Source organism: Ictalurus furcatus, chromosome 6 (genome assembly GCF_023375685.1).
Source record: "Ictalurus furcatus strain D&B chromosome 6, Billie_1.0, whole genome shotgun sequence".
Classification (NCBI taxonomy): domain Eukaryota; kingdom Metazoa; phylum Chordata; class Actinopteri; order Siluriformes; family Ictaluridae; genus Ictalurus; species Ictalurus furcatus.
This window is the reverse complement of record NC_071260.1, coordinates 5,819,240-5,839,714: the sequence shown is the minus strand read 5'-3', so window position 1 is coordinate 5,839,714 and position 20,475 is coordinate 5,819,240. Positions and strand designations below refer to the sequence as shown.

The 20,475-nt window shown below is 38.0% G+C and overlaps 1 protein-coding gene across 13 annotated transcripts in view; it reads left to right on the top strand.

Annotated features, from left to right (window-relative positions):
* lrrfip1a (leucine rich repeat (in FLII) interacting protein 1a) overlaps nucleotides 1–20,475 on the top strand; it is a 65,108-nt gene continuing 44,633 nt past the window's right edge. For 4 of the 13 annotated variants that reach the window (XM_053626306.1, XM_053626308.1, XM_053626307.1 and 1 more), the window contains exons 1-2: nucleotides 36–608; nucleotides 16,502–16,588. In XM_053626306.1, the coding sequence (XP_053482281.1) occupies nucleotides 519–608; nucleotides 16,502–16,588 (177 nt within the window). In that variant the 5' untranslated portion in view covers nucleotides 36–518. Of the gene's footprint in view, nucleotides 609–16,501; nucleotides 16,589–20,475 lie in introns of all 13 variants that reach the window. The other 9 variants (XM_053626303.1, XM_053626302.1, XM_053626311.1 and 6 more) reach the window with 6 other exon arrangements.

Here is a 20,475-nt window from a genome sequence, read left to right as displayed (position 1 = left end):
GACGATAAGGTATCTGTTTTTAGCTCCGAACTCTCACCATCAAAAGTAATGAGAGGGGTGTGGGGGTGTGTGTGAGTGAGTGAGTAAGTAACAGTGCAGTCTGGGAACACAACCTCACCGCTGTTACAGAGGAAGGAAACTGACGCAACTGACCGTCGCGAGCTCCAGTGTAGATGAACTTTTAGACTCGGAGTTAAATTAACGAGTGAAACTGGACGGCACGTGACTATGAACACGCGGACGCAGTAACTCGACAGTTTACAGTTCGTTTTTATGTTGTTTTTTTTTGCTTCGGTGTTAATTTTTTGACAAACAACACAGAAAAGGAAGCGTGCGAGGAGCGGATACACGCGCAACTCTTCCGCACCGGAAACTCTCGAAAACTTATACATTTTTGGAGCTATTTCTTGCACATAAAAAAAACCCTGCGTTTGGAAATGCTGCAGTTCTCATGAAGGACTACCTATTTCCACTCTTAAACTCAGTATAGAGTATAAAGTAAAAAGTACAGACAACCAATGGCTTCTCAGGGGCCGGGACGCAAGAGAACTCCCAACAGAAATGCAGTGACTCCGGAGGAAGATGCGTTAAATGTGATCGCAAGAGAGGTAATGTTGTTTATTAACTTATTTTAGTTTTTAAAATAACACACACACGGTTGTATGTGTATGTATGTACTGCTTCTGTGGCTGCCAGGAACCACGTTATCAAATCTTAATCTTGCCTTGATATGATCCGCTGGTAATTTGAATATTTAAGGCCAGTAAGTGTAAAGGATAATGGAAATGGAAAGTAGTTTGTTTAGAGTTTTTCTCCAACATCTCAGGTAGGTTATAGTGTGTCTGACCCATCACAGCTGGTTTAGGAGCCTTACCTTGCACTGTAAGGTCATTTCCATGGCTCCAGTCCTTTTTAATATTATTATTATTATTATTATTATTATTATTATTATTATTTTGATATATTGTACAGAGTACAGAATGGTATTTGTGTAAGTTATTCTTGTGTAAGATATTGGTGAAAGCCTGGAGGATCTCCAGCCACAGACCAGCACAAAGCTGACATACAGCCACAGGTGCTGTGTAACAGATGCTAAAAGCCATGCTGAACTTGGGAGGTAGATTTTGTGGACCATGTGTCGTGTACATAATTTAATACTAATACAAATATAAAAATACAAATTTCACAAAGATGTAGAGCTTGTGCTACTTAAGAGAAGTGCCTTTTTTATTTTTATTTTTTTTATTAAAGTAATCTTCAACAGTAGAGCTGATTTCCATTCCTGTGTTTTATGTAGCACCTTCCAGTTCTCTTTTCAGATTATTTTGTAAAGGCCACTGGAGAAAGGCTTGAATTAGGGTTTATGACCTTATATTACTATGATGTCATGATAAATGGCTTTTTCTGAGATATTATGGGTATTGCTTATATTTCTTGAAGACTGATCAAATCCACATTTACAGGCGCATCTCAAAAATTTTGAATATTGTGGAAAAGTTAATTTTTTCCTATAATTTAATTCAAAAAGTGGAACTTTAATATATTATAGATTAATTACACATAAATATTATATATTTAAAAAATATACAAATATTTCAAGCCTTTTTTTGTTTGTTTTAATCTTGATTACGGCTTACAGCGCATGGAAATCAAAAATCCAGTATCTCAAAATATTAGAATAAAGAATTTATAATACAGAAATGTCGACCTTCTGAAAAGTATGTAATTTATGCACTCTATACTGGGTCGGGGCTCCTTTTGCACGAATTACTGCATCGATGCAGCGTGGCATGGAGGCAATCAGCCTGTGGCACTGCTGAGGTGTTCTGGAAGCCCGGGTTGCTTTGATAGCGGCCTTCAGCTCATTTGTATTGTTAGGTCTGGTGTCTCTCATTTTCCTCTTGACAATATCCAATTAATTCTCTATGGGGTTCAGGTCAGGCAAGTTGGCTGGCCAATCAATACCATGGTCAGCAAACCAGAAGCAGGGGATTAGACAGTAAATATATATTTTTATGGAATGTTATAATTCCTGCATATGTTAAACAAATGCTTTGGATCTGTTTTCGCAGGGTTTTTTTTTTTTTTTTTTTCCAAAGCAGTGGGAAGTAAATGTTCTAAGCACAAGTGATTTTTAAAGGAATGAATAGTATAGTATACAGAGTAAGAAGACTACAACTGGTTGTACACAGAAGTATTTTAGAATATAGTATTGAACTATACAACATTAGTGAATATAGTGAGCAATTCTGTAAGATGTCTGTTCAGATGATGAACATGTCACTCAACATGACGTAAATCTAAGCACTGCATGTACATCTTACTCTTTGAGCCATGTACTGCTCATGTGCTCTTGAAGAGATGATCCACAATGTGGACTGGTCACGCTGTCTTGGAGTCCTGGCCACAGATCTTCAGGATTTGAAGTTGTTTACTTGACAGTTGGGCTGTGCCTTTCTATTGCAGCAGAAAGTAGACACACACACACACACACACACCCCCCCAAAATCACCAAGAAAAACAGCACACAGACATAATAATGAGTGTAATGGTATCATTCAGGGAGAAATTATTATATTACATTGATTGATGTTTTTGTTTTAAAAGCAATATTTTGCTTGTGTTTCTTGCACTCTACCTTGGTTATAATGTCATTACTTTTTACCTCCTACATAGTGCATGCCATTTGATGTCACACAATCTCCAGTCTAGTCTCCAGTCAAAGAGAGTATTTCCTATATGTAGTTATATATTTCAGTGAGTCTTGATAATAGGATTAGTATATAAAGTTTTACTTGTCTTACAGGTTCTACATAATTTTAATGTGACTGTAAAATGTGTTTGGGGGATAGGTTGAGTCCAGGGCTGCCATTAAGTGCTTGGAGTCCTATGCTGATTCTGTAACAAGAGTTGTAAAAATAGAAGGCCCTTACCCTGTCAGCTGTCAGCACTGGCAGCTGTGATATGAGGCTCAGCACAAGGCCTAGAAATTCTACATAACACTTAAATTTTAGTGTCATACATGTATCACTTTCTGACCATTTTACAAAAATGAAACACTTGGTTGAGTTGAAAAATACAATTTTATCAAAAAGTGTGATTTATAGAAGCAAGCAACAAACATCTGAGTGTTTCAAATTCTAGGGACTGTAACAAACCCCACTTGAAATGCTGCCAATAGGTTGAGAACACACTCGCTGCGTCCTGGATCTTGGGTCTTACTTTCCAGGAGTTTCTTATTGGTCCCTCAGTTCTTTCTGCTTTAGTTGTTGAACCTAAGCTTTGTATGGGTGAGAGCGATGTGGTCTGATTTTGTCTCATTTTATATGAAGGAAGTCTTAGCTTTTGTAATGTTTGGGGCTGAGGATGCGCTTTGACATGAAAGGTGTCCCATTCCCATTAGAGGTAATACCCAGTTACAGGAAGCAGCCACACCATACTGAATGAGTTTGACTACAAAATAGAATGTAGCAAGGTATATACTTGAACATTATAAGTGTCGACAAACCTCTACACTAAACTCTAAACAAATGTCTCACAAAGACCATTATGAATCAGAAGTAACACGTCAGTGCTAGTGACAATTCATTCTGCCATTTCTCTGAAATCTATTCTTAGACATTTTAGATATGACATTTAAATGAGAATAGATATTCTGTGGAAAATGGAGCATCACAGACAGACAAACCTTTGGTGAAGTGGAGATAAAAGTTAATTTCAGGTTCTGCTGTGTGGTCTAAGATGGAAGATTTTTGAGGGCTTGGAGGTGGTATCGGTTTGAAGTGTCCTTTAGGGTCAAAGCAGTCTGTGTGGATCACATTGAAAATGGCCAAATAAGGATAATCAGCAGCAGCTAGTTTTCCAGCCAAAAAACCCAACCAAAACAAAACTGCAAAAAAAAAACCTCCCACTGTAACTGTTTGAATTCTTTAGCAATTCGTCCAATCAGATGTTTCAGATAATCTACTCTCCTAATGAAACCCATTTTGCCACTAGTTAAGAGAACACTATGAATATATTTCTGTGATGTTTAACTGTGTGGTGCATAACATGCTCAATGAATTCCAGTTAAATGAGTATAATTCTCATTAAAGTTTTGTGCATTTTCTCATTCCCTTTTAAGAAAATCAAAAAAGGCAGTGAACATTTAGTTGACTAAAATTTTTCATGCTTGTGTCTTTGACCTGTCTGTATCCTCATGTACCAAAGAATCACAGATGCACTGCAGATGCAATTTGCTAATTATCTTTCTAATGAAAATAAATAAATAAATGAAGTTTAGCTTGCCTTGATGGGAAAAGTATTTATCAGGTTCTGGACGATAAAGCCATTGTGTATTTACAGAATTATTTAGCTCCTAAATCAAATTTTACTGCTACTAATTGACACAAATGGCAGATTAATTAGCATAGAGAATTGTGAAATTTATTGATAATTATTTGAGGAGAAATTTTGGAGGGCTTTACACCTCACTTATCTTAGTATTACATCTTTACTTCTCTGCTGTTTAGGCATCGAATATTTATATATATATATATATCTGATCTTGATCTAAGTCAAGGGTATTGACAAATATAATGTGCCTAAAATAATAACACAAAATAAATTGTGATCCCTCATGTCTTTATTGAACACATTCAACATTCAAAATGGGAGTGGAAAAAGTAAGTGAACCCTTGGTTAATAACTGGTCCCAACCCCCCCCACCCTCCCCCCCCCCCCCCCCCGCCACTTCCTGTAGCTGTGGATCAGACCTGCACATTGTTCAGAACTGCTTTAGCTCTGTCATATTCTTTGGACGTCTCATGTGTATGGTTCTCTTCAAGTCATTCCATAGGATCTCTATTGGGTTAAAGTCTGGGCTCTGACTTGGCCACTCCAAAAGGTGGATTTTGTTTTTCTGAAGCCATTCTGTTGTGGACTTGCTCTGGTGTTTTGGATCGTTGTCCTGTTGCATCACCCAACTTCTACACAGTTTCAACTGACGTACAGACATTCTCACATTATCCTCAAGAATTGTCTGATATACTTGGGAATTCATCTTCCCCTTAACGATGGCAAGCTGGCCAGGCCCTGATGCAGCAAAGCAGGCCCAAATCATGATGTTTCCTCCACCGTACTTTACGGTTGGGATGATGTTTTCATGATGATATGCCGTGCCCTTTTTACACCAGATGTAGTGCTGTGTGGTTTTTCCAAATAGTTAAATCTTAGATTCATCAGTCCACAAAACATTTTGCCAATACCGCTGTGGAGTGTCAATGTGCTCTTTTGCAAACTTCAGGCGTGCAGCAATGTTCTTTTTAGTAAGCAGTGGCATCCTTCGTGGTGTCCTGCCGTAGATACCCTGTTTGTTCAATGTTTTACATATTGTAGACTCATGAATGGAGATGTTAGCCAGTTCCAATGATGCCTTCAAATCTTTGGCTGTCATTCGGGGTTGTTTCTTTACCTCATTGAGTCTTTGTTGTGCTCTTGGTGTCATTTTGACTGGGCGCCCACTTCTTGGTAGAATAGCAACAGTCCCAAAGTGTCTCCATTTGTAGAATGTTTGCCTAACTGTAGACTGGTGAATTTCTCAAGTCTTTGAAATCACTTTGTAACCCTTGCCAGCTTTATGTAAATCAACAATTCTTGATCGTAGATCCTCTGAAAGCTCTTTTTGGCGAGGCTTGGCTCACATAAGCGTGTGCTTCTTGTGCAGAGCAAACTCCAAAAGTTTGAGGGGTTTTAATCAGTGAAAGGTGTGCTAAAACCTGACTCCAATTAGCTTTTTTGAGGTCATTAACTCAAGGGTTCACATACTTTTTCCACAAGCACTGTGAGGTTTTTTTTTTGGTTGTTCTCAATAAAGACATGAAAGATCAGAATTTTTTTGTGTTATTATTTTAGACACATTATATTTGTCAATACCCTTGACTTAGATGAAGATCAGATCACATTTTATGACAAATTTATTCAGAAAACCATGAAATTCCAAAAGGTTCACATACTTTTTCTTGCCACTGTGTGTGTGTGTGTGTGTGTGTGTGTGTGTGTGTGTGTGTGTGTGTATATATATATATATATATATATATATATATATATATATATATATATATATATATATATATATATATATATATTTTTTATTTCTTTGTTTATTTTTTAGTCAGTATATGCTATGTGGTGAGGCCAGGGAGACCAGGTTTGTTGTTTTGATGCAGCTGTAGAAAATATAGAAAAGGAAGCTTTCTGCCAGAGTTGATCGTATCAGAGTCAAAATAATAAGCAAACTGATATTGCTTCCCTATTCCAAATTATTTGAAAAGAAAATACAATATACATACCTTTCTTTTTCCCTTATTTAATCCAAAAACAGAAACGTAAAAAGTGATAATCCCAAAGCTTTTCCTTTGTTTCCTCATACATCTTTGGCACCATGTGTGTATTGAAATGCTGTCAGCATGGAATTTTATATTATGGCTTGAGTATTTTTAACATTGATCAGAAATCCCCATTCATATATCTGGAACCATCGGTTCAGAGGGGCATGTGGATGTGGCAAAGGACTCAAGAGTGGTGGGATCAAGTTGTTGAAACCTGGGGTCAGGAACAGTTGGTCAGCAACTTTCATATGAGGTGAGAAACTTCTTGTGTGAGCGGTTGTCCCCAAGGCTATCTTACAAGGATGCGTCCTTTCGCCAGGCGATCCCAGTGCAAAAGCGTGTAGGAGTTGGATCGCGCTTTCCCATCTCACCTGAAATGTCTTAAAATACGGGTTTGTTTCCGTAACAACCCTGCATTTTTGCCTTCACTGTCTCTTCTCCCAAAAGACTCAAAAGATATACAACTTCGGCATGACACCACTGGGCTGATCCCTCGCCTCCATTGCACCATGAATTGTGTTTTCGCGGTTGTGTCCACCTGAGTTGACCATTCGCCACGGTCGCTTTTTCAATGACATACGACTCACATTGACTGGGGAATCTGTCCACTTACATGCATTTGCGTCTGCCATGTGTCCGATTCATATCAGATTTATTTCCATATATGAATGAGGCCTGAAACTGATCTGAGAATATCGGAAACCATGTGTTTTTTTCTGCTTACATGTTCATGGGTCATATCCGCTCTGTGCCATTTGGGAGGAAAAAATCAGAATTGGGTCACTTGAACCATGTAGTGTAAATGTGGCCCAAGTGTCATAACCACTGCTTCCCGTATAGAAGCAGAATGAAAGGGTGATGGGTGAATCTGGTTCACTCTGAGATATCCTAACATGTAGTTGGGAGAGATTGAAAGAGAGCGTGAGTCCTGCCAACAAAGAAGCCTTGGACAGGAGGGTGCATGTTTGGAGTCACAAAGACAGCACAACCAAAAGAACTGTCCATGTGGTACCAGATCTCCAAACCCCAGTTGTGGCCACAAGAAACCTGCCTCCCTTGCATTAACCTTAAGAGATCTAGGAGGTGTCGGCATATTCCCTTCATTTACCCTGTGGGGCAAGCTCTAGTCAGAGCCTGCCCTACCTCTAAAGAGTCCTGCAGAACTTGTCCATGAACGGCAGGGGCTGGCAACAGGATACTTTATAGCTGAATAGTCACTTCTCAGGGCTTAGGACCTCATCAATATACTGATGTGTATATGTATGTGTATTATAATCAATATACCCCAACCAAGAGGTTCTTTTTTGGACAGCGGTGTGGTTGAAAAAGGTAGACTCCACAGAAAGGATTCTACTCCACATTCTGCTTTCAATGTTCAAATGGACAGTGGTTTTCAGATTGGTTCTTAAAACCTCCTCCTTCATATTCTATGAGTGTCTGATATAGTTCAAGCCTTGCAGGTATACTGTAGGAATTGTTAACATCAGTGGATCTGCAAGACTCTTATTTCTATATCTTCATCACCACAGATGCCTTTTTAAAGTTTGCCTTCTATGGACAGACATTTCAATCGAACGCCCTTTGGCCATGTTATACATGTCTTTATTCTAACCACCTTATCAACCAAAGTTGTGGATGATATGTTTGCCAGTTGCGGTGCTTGCTTCTGTTTGATCATCTGAGGGTGCTGTGACTGATCATGACAGCCCCAGCAGTAGTTCCCTGAGGCTTGTTGGAGATGCAAGCTTTTCAGTAGTGGGTGTGAAAGAACGCAACTCAAGACACAATGGATAGAAACAAAAAAAAATGATACAAAACAAAAAATGAAATAGGAAATCAACAGATTTCCAGTAGCTTACAGGGCTCTACAGTACGACCATTTCACTTGCATTTGTGACTGAAAAATTCTTTGTGTGACCGTGAAAAAATATTTAGGAGCACCGGTGCGAGTGACCTGTTCGGAGTTGTATAATGCAATCGGAGTGAAAACTACAACTCCAAAATGCATCTGCACGCTCAACGGTTACTTTCACACTGCTGTTCATCATCTCAGTCAACCGAACAAGTGTGGAAATACTGCAAAGAAGCCATTATGATGAGAGTAACTCCTGTACATCGTCTGCTTCTCTTAACTTCCCGATCTCACAACCGCCATCTTTTATTGATCACGCAAAATGACCCGCACCTGCGACCTGCTCGTGTAGAGACAGCAGTAAATGAATAATAATGTTAACGCTACCAGGTGGGTTTAAATTCAAACTTCTTTATTAAATAATTCCTCACCAATCATAATCAAGAGTAGCAACTGTTCAGTCTGTAAACATACAGCGCACTGCCGCTCTCCCTTCACTAACTCTAATAGCGCATTCACTTTATTTAAACTCATGGTTGCCAGATATCACTAGAAAAGTCAACTCTAGTTTCAATGTTTTGTTTAATCCCCCAAAATAACTCAATATTATCAGCAGACATGGCAACACTGTACTGGGGGACCGATCTAAAAGGAACAACTGCTAAAACAACAAACAAAAAACTAATAAAATGTAAAGACATAAAATGTGCTTAGTTATAAATAAATCATTTAATATAAAAAATAAATATTATAATAACTTATAAATGAAATAATGTTTAATTACTATGGGTTTCATTTAATATCAATTTGACATTAAGCTTAGTAAGCTATTTCCTTAGAAGGCTATTAGCCTTTTTCCTAATATGGATCATGCTTGTGTTAGTCTACTTTTAATTAGGAATCTTTATTGTTTAAGATAATTAAAAATAAATATTTTATGCTTCTTTATTTATCTAACAGTATTACTCATTGCTATTATTTTAATTCAATTAAAGTAACCATGAGCAGAGAGCTTAAATTTAACTGTTTATGATACACCTCCTGATTGAAGCTTAAACAACAACAACAAAAAGATTGGTATCTAGATAGGTTTTGGCCGTAAAAATCCTGATCGGAGCGTCCCTAATGAACACCATTAAACTAAACTGGCGGATAAATGAACTCACCCAATCACATCCTATATGAGATTATTCAGATATATACACAATATATACGCAGAGCGGTTCGAGAACTGACTCCAGCCTAGAACCATGACTGTGGAAAATGTCTAATAGTGTAGCTTTAAATATATTTAAGAGGAGCCGACTTCAAACACTGAACATTTTAGGAAAAGGTTTAACTGTCCAAATACTTATGTACCTGTCTGTATATACAGAAGTGAGTCAAAATAACTTATATTTCTACCTCTGAGAGAGACTTTTGTCATTTACAGTTGTTTAAGCACCGTGACCTTTGCCTTTTATTGAGTTTTGTGGGCGTCATTAAATGCATGTGCACTGTCCACATGCCTGGTAATTAACAGGTGATTTATCAACATAAACACATGAATGTGAAGATAATCTGTATTTCTGAAAAGAATCTGACAGTAAACAGTTACACACAATTTTACTAAAAGCTTGATAAATGAGGCCCGATGTTCAGAATGACAAATGTGACACCCTCTAACTGTTAACTTTTAACCTTAAAGCCATTTCATGTATTTATTGTTCAGACCAGTTATACAGTTGGTTTCGACTCTTTAGAAATATCCTGAATCAGAGTATCTCTGGGACACCAATCCATATAGGTTATTAAAAATATCTGTGGAGGAGAGCGAGAGAGATAAAAAGAAAGGTTGAAAGAAATTGCCATTTTTTTCTTTTCTCAGCTTCTGTTTTTTTTTTTTTAACTGAGGGTGTGTGGAAACCCAAATGACCCATACTTTTGGATGCTAACTGTTACAGATGTCGTGGTATATTTTGATAAATGCAAGGTGTGCTTGTATCAGCGTCAATATATTATCACAAACATTTCAAATTAAGGTGCGTGTACGTGTTCTAAGAGGATTTGATGTCTGAGTGTTTAAATACTGATGCATAATATAACTAAAAATATAATTTCTGCTATAATGGATGAAATAGAGTTTATTGCCACATACATACTCTGTTTTATGGGGTGTGTGTGTGTGTGTGTTTTAATGGTAATACTGTATGTAACTGAGTAGTGATTGGGGTCTTTTTAACATCAACTCATGTTCTATGAATAGTACAGGAAGGGTGTGATCTGTGTATAAATGACTCAACTATCTAACTTCCTGTCATGGCCAAATGAGGTCACTGTTAAGTTTGTAACATATGTAGTTTCTTGGTTCTCACCACTATTTTGATTTCAGTGAAATTACTTTGAATTTTCTTTTTCATCCATAGAGATATTTGGTTTATGTAATGTTTGTGTGCATGTGTAGTTAGCATGTGTAGTAAATTCTCCTTGTATGAATTTTATTTTGATAGAAATGTAACAAATGTGTAGGCATGATGATGATAACAACTGAAGTATCTGAGTATATGGAGATTCAGATATCTATCTCGTTTTTTTTTTAAAAAAAAAAGCTGTTTTTTATATATATATATATGTATATATATATATATATATGTATATATATATATAATTTTTTATTTTTTTTTTAAACAAATCATATGTACACAAGTGGACTGATATTTTGTGTCTGAATATCCATTTAGAATATTTCATTAATTTCCAATCAGACTGACCGAAAACTTCATAGAAACACACTTAAATATTGTAAATACTATTTCCAGTAAAACTAAAAATACTTTGTAATTCTTTTGGCTCCACCACTAGGTGGTGGCCTAGTGGTGGAGCCATAATAATGACTAAATTTAGGCATTAAATTATCCGGCTGTCCGTCTGTCTGTCTGTACACCTATATGAGTCAGTCAGTCACATTTATTTATAAAGGACATTTAAAAACAACTGTTGACCAGAGTGCTGTGCAGTTACACCAAAAAAAAAAATTCTACATTTAAACAGATTCAAACGCTAAAACAATGAGGTGTGGTTTGAGACATGATTTAAAAACCTAGAGTTTTTGAAGACTTAATGTAAAGTGGCAACTTATTCCAAAACCTAGGTCCTGCAACTGAAAAGGCTCCATCTCCCTTCAATTTTAATCGAGACCTAGGGACAATTAACTGTAAGCTGTGTGATGACTGTGATAGTCTAGAGTACTGTTGTTGGGAAATGAGGTCAGAAATTTAGAAAGGTGCCAAACCATGCAAGCCCTTGTAAACAAACAATAACACATTAAACTGGATCCTGTATGAGACTGGAAGCCATTGGAGTAAAACTAGTACAGGAGTTATAGAATCACATTTCCTGGTTCCAGTCAAAAGCCTAACAGCAGCATTTTGAACCAGCTGAAGACGTGAGACAGAAGATTGAGTAACTCCAATATAAAGTAGTGCTTTGCAATAGTCAAGTCTAGATGAAATAAAATCATGTATCACAGCCTCCAAATCATTAAAAGTTAAGAATGTTTTTAATTTGGCAATATTCCTAAGTTGATAAATGCTGCCCTTGTCCACAGAATTAATTTGACTGTCAAATTTTAAACCTAAATCAAAAATGACACCTAGATTTCTAGCTTGTGGGTGTAAATTGGAGGATAACGGTCCAAGGTTACTATTTACCATAGTAATAGAGTCAGAGGGAGCAAAAACTAAGACTTCCATCTTTGATTTATTTACCTGTTGAAAATTAGCCGCTATCCAACTTTCAATATTAAGACTAGGGATGTCACGATACCAAAATTTAGTACTCGGTACCGATACCACCAAAAGTACACGATACTCGATACCAAAGTCGATACCATGATGTGGTTTAAAAAAAATGAAAAATATAAAACTTGAAAATAAAATGAAAAACTCCTGGAGGACATCCTCCTCTGGCTAATACTAGAGAGAGAGATTGATTTTAGTTATCAAACACTGTCTGACAATGACAAATAAAACATTGCTAAGTGCTAATAACAAGTCCTAAATACACACCCCTTATACTCTGAATGCAAGCATTAGTTTAAATTCACTGATATGGTGGCAGGCCAAAAATATTCATTAAAATCATTAACGTGAATAATTATCAGTGACATTAGGCTACATTTAGCTGACAGGACACGGGCTGAATGGCGATGTATGGTGGCCCATTAGGAGGTAGTTTATAACATTGCAATGCGTTAACATCATTAACAAATAACTGGCTATCGCTAACATTACATGGAGTTTAACGTTAGCTGGTTTCACGGCCACAATGCCAGCTGCCTCAAACAAGCATAATATAGGACCTGTCTTTCAGGTGCTTCGCCAAATTCCAGGTGTTTCCTCGCTTTGTTTGAAATGAACGATAGCATCGGGTACACAACGGCAACCAACGCTACCTTTCCTCTCAACGAGCTTTTCTCTCTCTGCCTCTTAACGAGTCGGGGAGGAGCTAAAGCTCTGTAGTTTTTCCCATGTGCTTGTAGGCGTTTTTCTTCTTCTTCACCACTTGTGGACCGACTAAAACACTTGCATGTATTTGCTGCCTCCTTCAGTTCCGGAAGAATTGCAACCTCGGTAATTGGTAATTAATAACGGTACCTACGCTACTGCAGAAAAACAAGTACCATCGCGTTTTAAGAATGTTGGTACCGAAGTATCGGTTCTCGTGACATCCCCAGTTAAGACAGTCAAAAAGAGATTGTAAAGTGAAGGCATTATAAGGTTTCATTGGTAGATAAAGCTGAGCGTCGTCAGCTTAACAATGATACGAGCGTCTTCAGCTTAACAATGAAAAATAACCCCCCAAAGGGAGAATATATAAAGAAAATAAAACGTGCCTAAACTACCTAAAATGGAGCCTTGCGGTACTCCACAAGTGATGGGAGCAGAAGACGTGGAGAAATTCCCAATTTCAACTGAGAAAGTTCTATCGTTCAGATAAGAAACAAACCAATTAAGTGCACTGCCCTGAATTCCAACCAACTGCCATAAACGCTTCAGAAGTATGGTATGTTCAGTTGTATCGAAGGCCACGCTAAGATCTAGCAAAACTAGAATAGCATGCTTCCCTGAGCGTGTGGATTGGAATTCCAGATCTTATGACTTCAGTCTTGTTAATGAAAAACTGTAAGAAATTATCACAAGTAACAGGGGTTGGATCAGAAAAAGAAGTGACTACAGGATGAAATACTGTGTTAATAGTATTAAACAATACTTTTGGACTATGAGCATTTTTGGAAATTAGATCAGAGAGATATTTTGCTCTGGCAGTCTTAACAGTGTGCTGATAATTGAGGATACAGTCCCTCAGAATTTCAAAGGAAACGTTGAAGTTTATCTTCTTTCCACTTCCTCTCAACCTTCCGCCACTCCTTTGTAAGAGCAGGGGCGACATTACTAAGCCAGGGTTGTGCTCTACGTCTAGGTTTCTTAATTCTAAAAGAAGCTATAGAATCCAAGATATCGCCACAGACAGAGTTAAACAGGCAAAAACCATTAGACCCGACACAAGACGAGGGAGATGCAACAGTACAATTGGAGAAATAAGATAAGCATCAGAAGAATGCTTGGCTGAATTAATAGAATGAACTTGACAATCAGCAGGCCTAATGTTAAGTAAAGGACTAGAGAGAACAGTTTTGAATATCATAAACTTTTGGTCAGAAAGATTCATATTGTCTATGTCTACACTGAAAACAAGAAGACCTAATGTTACAATCAGACAAGTGTATGATCTAGATTGTATGTAGAACTCGGAACAGACTGGGTAAGATTAAAAGCATCAATAAGTTGTAAAAAGTCATTAACCACATGCTTTACTAGTACAGCATATTAAAATCAGCCAAAATCAACTATTGGCACAATAGAGAGACTTAAAAAGACTTATTATAATTGGGTGGTCTGTATATGAGTGCAAAAAGAACTGAACTACATGCATCAACCTTAAGCAATTGCACTTCAAAACTAGAAAAACTTTCTACAGTTAAAATGATTTCTGAATATACATACCAGTTATCCTTGGAGTGCTCACAAAGCTACAGTCATTGGTTGATTCTTCGGACAGCTGACCAAATTCACCAGCACTGAGCCACATCTCAGATCTAAAAAGATAGTCCAAATCGTGAGAAGAGAATGAGTCATTAATAATTAAATAATAATGTTTGATAAAGATCTTGCATTAATTAAAGCCATCTTCACTTCTGTATAATCAATTGTACAATGTTGGCATAATTGTAAATTTGACATCAGAGCATAAATGAAACCTCAGAGATTAGAGGGTTACTCCTCCTCTCCAGACATGCAGACTTACTGGTGCACACAAGACTGGCGTATCTTTGTTCCAGAGAGCGCTGAGAGAAGAACCAGCCATAATGAGGGTTTGAGACTGGGAGTCTCAGATCTGCGAGACCCGGAATCTTGAGGGAATGTAGAAACGTCTCCTTGTTTGGACCAAAACACCACCTCTCATTCTCCAATTTCTGTGACGTTTTCTTTTATAGCGAATACAAACTGGTAGGCAACATATGTCCACTGGTAGCCGAGTAAAAAGCAGAGGATCGGGAAACTTCTGTCTCCCGGAACCTCAGCCATAGTGCTATACAATTAGAGGTACGGATATTACGATGATGATGATCATATACCAGAACTGAAGCAGCTTTTTGTATAGACAAACACACGATCAGGACAATCATTCACAAGACATGTAACACAGACACTGAGCCCGGGCGATGGCTCGCCCGGTTCACACCGGTGCCATCTTGCCTTAGTGTATCCTATTGAGATTCTCATTAGCATGATCGCTCAAGAAATGGTTGAATGATTGTAGGATTTATATGGAGTTATCATTATAACCAGCAGATGAACTGATTAGATTTTGGAATTGATCCAGAAATTGTCAAGGTCACAGCAAGGTCAAATGTCTGAAATGGTTTTTCATCATTAGCTTCTTTGAAGTATATTTTAAGGGTTTTTCTGGCACACAAATTAGTAACAAGAAGGACTAGATATAGTGTAGTGAAAAAATATTTGCCCCCTTAAACTTAGTCTGGTTGTGCCACCTTTAGCAGCAATAACTTCAACCAAATGCTTCTGATAACTGGAGATCAGTCTTTTACAACGCTGTGGTGGAATTTTGGCCCACTCTTCTTTGCAGAACTGCTTTAGTTCAGCCACAGTAGAAGGTTTTCGAGAATGAACTGCCTGTTTAAGGTCCTGCCACAGCATCTCAATGCTTTGACTAGGACATTCCAAAACTTTTAACTTAGCTTTTTTTGGAACCATTCAGAGGTGAAATTACTCCTATGCTTTGGACCGTTATATTGCTACATAATCCAGTTGCACTTGAGATTTGACTTAGGGCCTGAAGACCGGACATTCTCCTTTAGGATTTTCTGGTAGAGAGCAGAATTCATGTTTCCCTCAATTATTGCAAGTGGCCCAGGCCCTGAAGCAGCAAAGCACCCCCATATCATCACACTGCCTCCACCATGCTTGACTGTATGTATGATGTTCTTTTTGTAGATTTGTGTTTGGTTTACATCAGATGTAACGGGCCCCCTGTCTTCAAAACAGTTCCAATTTTGAATCCACAAAACATTTTCCCAAAAGGTTTGGGGATCATCAAGGTGTGTTTTGGCAACATTCAGACAAGCCTTAATTTTCGTCTGGGTTAGCAGTGGTTTTCACCTCGCCACTGTTCCATGGATGCCATTTTTGCCCAGTGTCTTTGTGATAGTGGAGTCATGAGCAGTGGCATTTATTAATGTAAAAAAGAGGCCTGTGGGTCCTTTGGTGGTACCCTTGGCTCTTTTGTGATTTCCTGGATGAGTAGTTGCTGTGCTCTTGGAGGTATTTTGGAAGGTCTGCCACTTCTGGGAAGGTTCATTACTGTGCTAGTTTTTTTTTCTATTTGGAGATAATGGCTCTCACTTTGGTTGTTGTGCTTTATGGAGAGAAACTTTGGCGTTATGTAAATGTTTATTCTTAGAGTCTACAGTATAGATCTTTTATAGAATAAACAGTAAATATCATATTTTAAATCTGATTTTCATGTAATTATTTACTGTTGTACTCCACTGAGGTCCATAATTTTGGTTATTTTGTAGGGCCCTATAGATTCTATTTTCACTGAATTGCAGAATTATGGAAAATTCATAAGTCATCCAGAATTTTTGTTTTGTTTTAACATGGGAATTGAACACAGGGGGTGACAGATTATAGTAAAACAATTTCTCTTTCTCCTTTAGGCTGAGGCGCGGCTGGTAGCTAAGAGGGCTGCCAGGGCAGAGGCTCGTGAGATCCGCATGAAGGAGCTGGAGAGACAACAAAAAGAGGTGAAATCTGATTAATATTATACTCATGCAATCAGCAATAACATCCAGTTACTGTCAATTTTCACTTACAAATCATTGTGTACTTATTGCATAGAAGTACTGTTTCTGATCATGCATGATTTCTGTGTGGTATATTTTCTAAATTCAACCTAATTAAAATTTTAATTAAATTCAGGCCCAATTTAAAATTTTAATTTCATCTTTAAAAATTCTGTAAGTTTCCATTCATAGTAATATAATCTGTGAGGAAATAGATGGTTACTGCCTTGCCAGGGTTGTTTCTCCCTCAGGTTGAACAGTTTATTTATCTGGCTATATTGACTGGTTTTATCACAGTATTTTAATGTTGGGTTTGTTTATTTTTGTTGTTCAGGCATTTCATAGTATCAAGTCAGCCCTTGTGAAGGTCATTGAGTCATTCCTTGGCTATGATTCAAAGGTTTTACCGAATTGACCTGCCCATTGAACAGTTAGAGCTGCAACAAGTAATCGATAATTGATTATGAAAATTGTTGTCAACGAATCTCGTTATCGATTAGTTGGTCTGCGGGTGCATTTTATCTAGTGGGGTGCATTTACTCACTACGTTACTTCTGTTCCGAAAACACGCTTCAGAGAGTAAATACTGAAGTTGCGTCCCAAATGAAGTACTGTATACTTACAGCATGTATTGTGTACTCTACCGTATAGTGTGTGGATTTTAGAAAGGTAATATCTCAAAGTATAATCAAGTATATAAGTATATAAGTATATCGGAAGTATAAGCCGCTTCCTAGTCGACAGCGCATGACGTCATACGCACGTAATGTGCCGCTGCTAGCTTTAGCCTAATACTCAGAGTCACAGACAATGACTTTCTTCAGTTTACTGTTTATATCAATGTTGGCTTTTATTCCCAACATGACCTCCGTCTCCATCAGACGGAGGCGAAATCAAGTGACTGAGGAAGAAAGTCCCCTAAGGCAGGGGTGCATTTTATATTAAACACCGTGGAGATCAAACAGTGCTGCACAAGCACAAACTTATGTTTATATACAAAATGCTCCACTGTGAGTAAGGGGCAGGGGAAACTGGTGCAAGCTGCTTAAAAGGTTTAGTTTAATTCCAGTTTGTCATTATATGTTGTATTTGCACGCCTGCAGTATAAATTCTGTAGTTTATTATAAAGGAATTGATGTATTAGTAATGAGACCACGTCTTATTTATTTTAGTGTGTGTGTATATATATATATGTGTGTGTGTGTGTGTGTGTATGTATGTGTATATATATATATATATATATATATATATATATATATAGTATCTCACAAAAGTGAGTACACCCCTCACATTTTTGTAAATATTTGATTATATCTTTTAATGTGACAACACTGAAGAAATGACACTTTGCTACAATGTAAAGTAGTGAGTGTACAGCTTGTATAACAGTGTAAATTTGCTGTCCCCTCAAAATAACACACAGCCATTAATGTTTAAACCGCTGGCAACAAAAGTGAGTATACCCCTAAGTGAAAATGTCTCAATTGGGCCCAAACTGTCAATATTTTGTGTGGCCACCATTTATTTTCCAGCACTGCCTTAACCCTCTTGGAGTTCACTAGAGCTTCACAGGTTTCCACTGGAGACCTCCCCTCCCCCCAACGATGACATCACGGAGCTGGTGTATGTTAGAGGCCTTGTGCTCCTCCACCTTCTGTTTGAGGATGCCCCACATATGCTCAATAGGGTTTAAATCTGGAGACATGCTTGGCCAGTCCATCACCTTCACCCTCAGCTTCTTTAGCAAGGCAGTGGTCATCTTGGAGGTGTGTTTGGGGTCGTTATCATGCTGGAATACTGCCCTGTGGCCCAGTCTTCGAAGGGAGGGGATCATGCTCTGCTTCAGTATGTCACAGTACATGTTGGCATTCATGGTTCCCTCAATGAACTGTAGCTCCCCAGTGCCGGCAGCACTCATGCAGCCCCAGACCATGAAACTCCCACCACCATGCTTGACTGTAGGCAAGACACACTTGTCTTTGTACTCCTCACCTGGTTGCCGCCACACACGCTTGACACCATCTGAACCAAATAAGTTTATCTTGGACTCATCAGACCACAGGACATGGTTCCAGTAATCCATGTCCTTAGTCTGCTTGTCTTCAGCAAACTGTTTGCGGGCTTTCTTGTGCATCATCTTTAGAAGAGGCTTCCTTCTGGGACGACAGCCATGCAGACCAATTTGATGCAGTGTGCGGCGTATGGTCTGAGCACTGACAGGCTGACCCCCACCCCTTCAACCTCTGCAGCAATGCTGGCAGCACTCATACGTCTATTTCCCAAAGACAACCTCTGGATATGACGCTGAGCACGTGCACTCAACTTCTTTGGTTGACCATGGCGAGGCCTGTTCTGAGTGGAACCTGTCCTGTTAAACCGCTGTATGGTCTTGGCCACCGTGCTGCAGCTCAGTGTCAGGATCTTGGCAATCTTCTTATAGCCTAGGCCATCTTTATGTAGAGCAACGATTCTTTTTTCAGATCCTCAGCGGGTTCTTTGCCATGAGGTGCCATGTTGAACTTCCAGTGACCAGTATCAGGGAGTGTGAGAGCGATGACACCAAATTTAACACACCTGCTCCCCATTCACACCTGAGACCTTGCAACACTAACAAGTCACATGACACTCGGGAGGGAAAATGGCTAATTGGGCCCAATTTGGACATTTTCACTTAGGGGTATACTCACTTTTGTTGCCAGTGGTTTAGCCATTAATGGCTGTGTGAGTTATTTTGAGGGGACAGCAAATTTACACTGTTATACAAGCTGTACACTCACTACTTTACATTGTAGCAAAGGGTCATTTCTTCAGTGTTGTCACATGAAAAGATATAATCAAATATCTACAAAAATGTGAGGGGTGTACTCACTTTTGTGAGATACTGTGTGTGTGTGTATGTATAAGTATTCCTGCTTTATTTTTTATGGATGAACAAAACCCACTGAATTAACCTACAGTCCTAAATTAATAATATATATTCTGGTGTGTGTGTGTGTATTGGGTTCTTTTCTGTTTTGGACAAAGAGTTGTGTAAAGTTTTAGTGTAAAGTTTATATTTGTAACACTCAGTTTGTGGATTTTATTTTAAATAAACAAAACAAATGGTACTGAAACTCTGCCCCCCCCCCGGATCTGATTAATTGAAAAAAAAAATGGAGCATTGCATTAGCACATAATTTGCTTATTACCTATTTCAGACACAGAATATTTTTTTACTTTTATCATGTGACCATTTTTTAGATTTATAATCTGTCACCTGTGGAGAGTTTGAGAGGTTTATTTTAATTTTGGAGAATTTGAACTTGGAAAGACTATTTGAATTATGAAGTATGCCAGAAATCTTGGAATAGTTTTGTAGTTGGATCCCAAATGTGAAAATCTAATTTGACAGGTGAGCTGTTTCTTTTAGATTTTATTTATTCATTATTTAATTTGTTTCTCGTATATGAGTACACTTTGTATAAGCCACCGTTAGTGAGTCACTTCAACTTACGGCTAGGGCAGAGCAGTATGGGGTCATTCTATGGCAGCTCAGCCAGATGTAGTTGCACCCCGATCTCAGAATTTGTGAAAACTTTTACTGTATACCGTTTGGTACAAAAAAACTAACAAATCTTAAATATTGTTGTGATCTGACCATCGCTTTTTGAAATGTGATGAAAATAACAATGTTAATTTTTGAACAAATTAGGCTTTCTTCGGTTTATGGTGGCTTCATTTTAAAAGATCTTACTTAGTACTTCTAAGATAGTCCATCTCACAGCAAGACTATCTGCCTTTTTTAAAGAATATTTTTTATTTAAAAATAAAGTTTATATGTGAAATTCTCATTGCATTCAAACCAGAGG